The sequence below is a fragment of the Pediculus humanus genome, genomic scaffold, assembly GCF_000006295.1.
Source record: "Pediculus humanus corporis 1103172108212 genomic scaffold, whole genome shotgun sequence".
Taxonomy (NCBI): Eukaryota; Metazoa; Arthropoda; class Insecta; order Psocodea; family Pediculidae; genus Pediculus; species Pediculus humanus.
In genome coordinates, this window is record NW_002987782.1 from 58,616 (window position 1) to 61,174 (window position 2,559).

The 2,559-nt window shown below is 27.4% G+C and overlaps 1 protein-coding gene across 1 annotated transcript in view; it reads left to right on the forward strand.

Moving 5' to 3' along the window:
- Phum_PHUM440810 (Apolipoprotein D precursor, putative) overlaps positions 1-1,373 on the forward strand; it is a gene marked incomplete at both ends in the record, with an annotated part of 2,187 nt that extends 814 nt beyond the window's left edge. Inside the window, 2 exons of the mRNA XM_002429541.1 lie at positions 655-883; positions 1,042-1,373. Coding sequence (XP_002429586.1) covers positions 655-883; positions 1,042-1,373 — 561 coding nt within the window. The remainder of the gene's footprint in view (positions 1-654; positions 884-1,041) is intronic.
- Positions 1,374-2,559: the final 1,186 nt, after the last annotated feature.

Sequence of the window (2,559 nt, forward strand, 5' to 3'; positions counted from 1 at the left end):
TCCAAAGATGTTAGTCACCGGAGCCCAGTTCAGGAGACAAATCGTTCCCATCGAAAAAGACGGACTCAGGAAGACCTTCAAGAATTGATGTGGTGCTATCTTATAATAAGTGGCACCACCGAAATTCGAGTATTTGTCCCTAAGGAATCGGGTAGAAACCTCGGATAAATACTTAAAAAAAAATCCCGACAAGTAGCCTTGTCGTGTTTAATGGTGGATAATAATAATAATAATAATAATAATAATAATAATAATAATAATAATAATAATAATAATTTTTTTTATTTAAATTTTAAAACTCAAAACACGTCGTATTATTTCGATCGCGTCGTAATTTTTTTGTTTTTTTTTTTTTGGCAAAAAATCGTAATCGTGATTATTATTATTATTATTATTATAACACAACAACAATAACAACTTCCATAATTATCCTTCAACCGTATTTCGATTGTCTTAGTCATCATCATCATCATCATCGTGATTCCCGGCGTGTAAAGTTGAAGGTTTTTTTAATACTACTACTACCTATGACTAAAACGTTCAATTTTTAATTAGTTATAAGTAAAACGTCATGACGAATTAAACATTTTCTAAAACCACGATAACCACGTGGTATTTCTTTGTTATTAATTCAATTCGCATTTTGTATTTTAGCTTATGGGAATATGGTACATCGTTGAATATTATGCGAGTTCTGAAGAAATGCCAGAATATAGTTGCATGAAAGCCAAATTTACTCTCTCCCATGAAAATCTCGACATATCGATGAAATTCAATTATAGTTTCGTGGACGATCCGGATCGTGAAAAATTATCTGGTAATATCACGTGGCAGATACCCGATTTCAATCAGCCGGCACATTGGATACACGCTGAAGACACGTGTAATTATTAATTATTATTAAAACGTGACGTAATCACATACGTAACCAAGTTTGTTACATGTGGAAATTAATTACGTCATTATTAACGAACGTTTTCTTCTTCGTTTCTGTATCCGTTTTATTATTATTAATATTATCATCGTTGTTTTTCTTTTCAGACGAGGGTATATACAACACGTACGTATTGGATTCGGATTATCAATCCTTTGGCTTGTTATTGCATTGCGCGGAAAAATCGGGGAGCACTCGGTACTTATCCAGTTTGATATTGAGCCGAAATCAAAGTCTTAAAATTAACATAATTAATTACCTGAGAGAAAAATTACCACGTTACGACATCGATTTGGAATACATGTTTCCGGTCGCGCAAAAAAATTGTCACGGGTCATCGCAGAAAAAATTTCCACAAACCGGAAACGGAAGTTTGAAAACGAAAAATAACAAGGGTGGTAATAAAAAACAAAATCCGTTGAAAAATCATAGGATTTAAATTCATTATTATTATTACAATCATTATCTTTCGTTTTACCACCTTTTTACCACTCTCACCCTCACCCCTACCCCCACTTTATTGGTATCACATATACCTTTCCAACTTTATTATTATTATTATTCATCTTTGCTCCCGTATCCATCGAACGAGAGAAAACGAAAACAATTCCTAATCATTTTCCCTTATCGATGATAATAATATTTATAATAATAATGATAATAAATTAATTTTTATTTTTAATTAAGTACATTACACTGTTGCCAAATTTATAAATTATAAATATTATTATAAATTAATTTTATGATGTGTGTAAAAAAAAAAAAAAAAAACAAACAAACGAGTATACATATAATATTTTTAACGGTAAAAATTATTTTAACATAAATACTGCGATATTGTTATTATTATTATTATCATCATCGTCATTATTATTATTATTATTATTAAATATCAACTCATTGTTATGATATTTATACGAAGATATAAATTATTATACAAAATGAATGCGTGTATTTTTAATATTTAACTTACGGTTAAATAAATAAAAACCGACGAACTCGCTTAATAATAATAATAGTAATAATAATAATAATTTGCAAGATTTTTTTTAAATTTCAAATACAATATATGTATATTATGATTAACGTATGCGAAACGTAATAATAATAATAATAATTAAAAACAGGTTCGAAAGTTTTTTTTTTTTGTTCTTATCGTTAAATATTTTCTATTGTTATCACCCCCACCACCACGACCACAATGATGATGATGATGATAATCGTTGTAGGTTTATTAACATATTAAAATAAGAATCAGAACGAGGAAACAACTTCCGGTTATTGTTTTTACTGATAAGCCGGCATTTTATCACCGAAAAAAAAAAAGGAAAATTTTTTTTACATATTTTTGCACCTAAAGAATGTCGTTATTTTTTTAATAATATAACTAGTTTATCCGCTCAAGGGATAAATAATAATAATAATAATAAAATAGTAACCCATTTAATAAATAAAAAAATAAAAACTAGGTTTATTATTATTATTATTTATAATTCGAAAAAAAAATCGTTTTTAAACTCCTATTATTATCATTATTAAATTTTTGAAGATTTCATACTACGTTTCCGGTTTTTTTTATTTTTATAATAATTACATATACATATATATATATATATATTTTAATA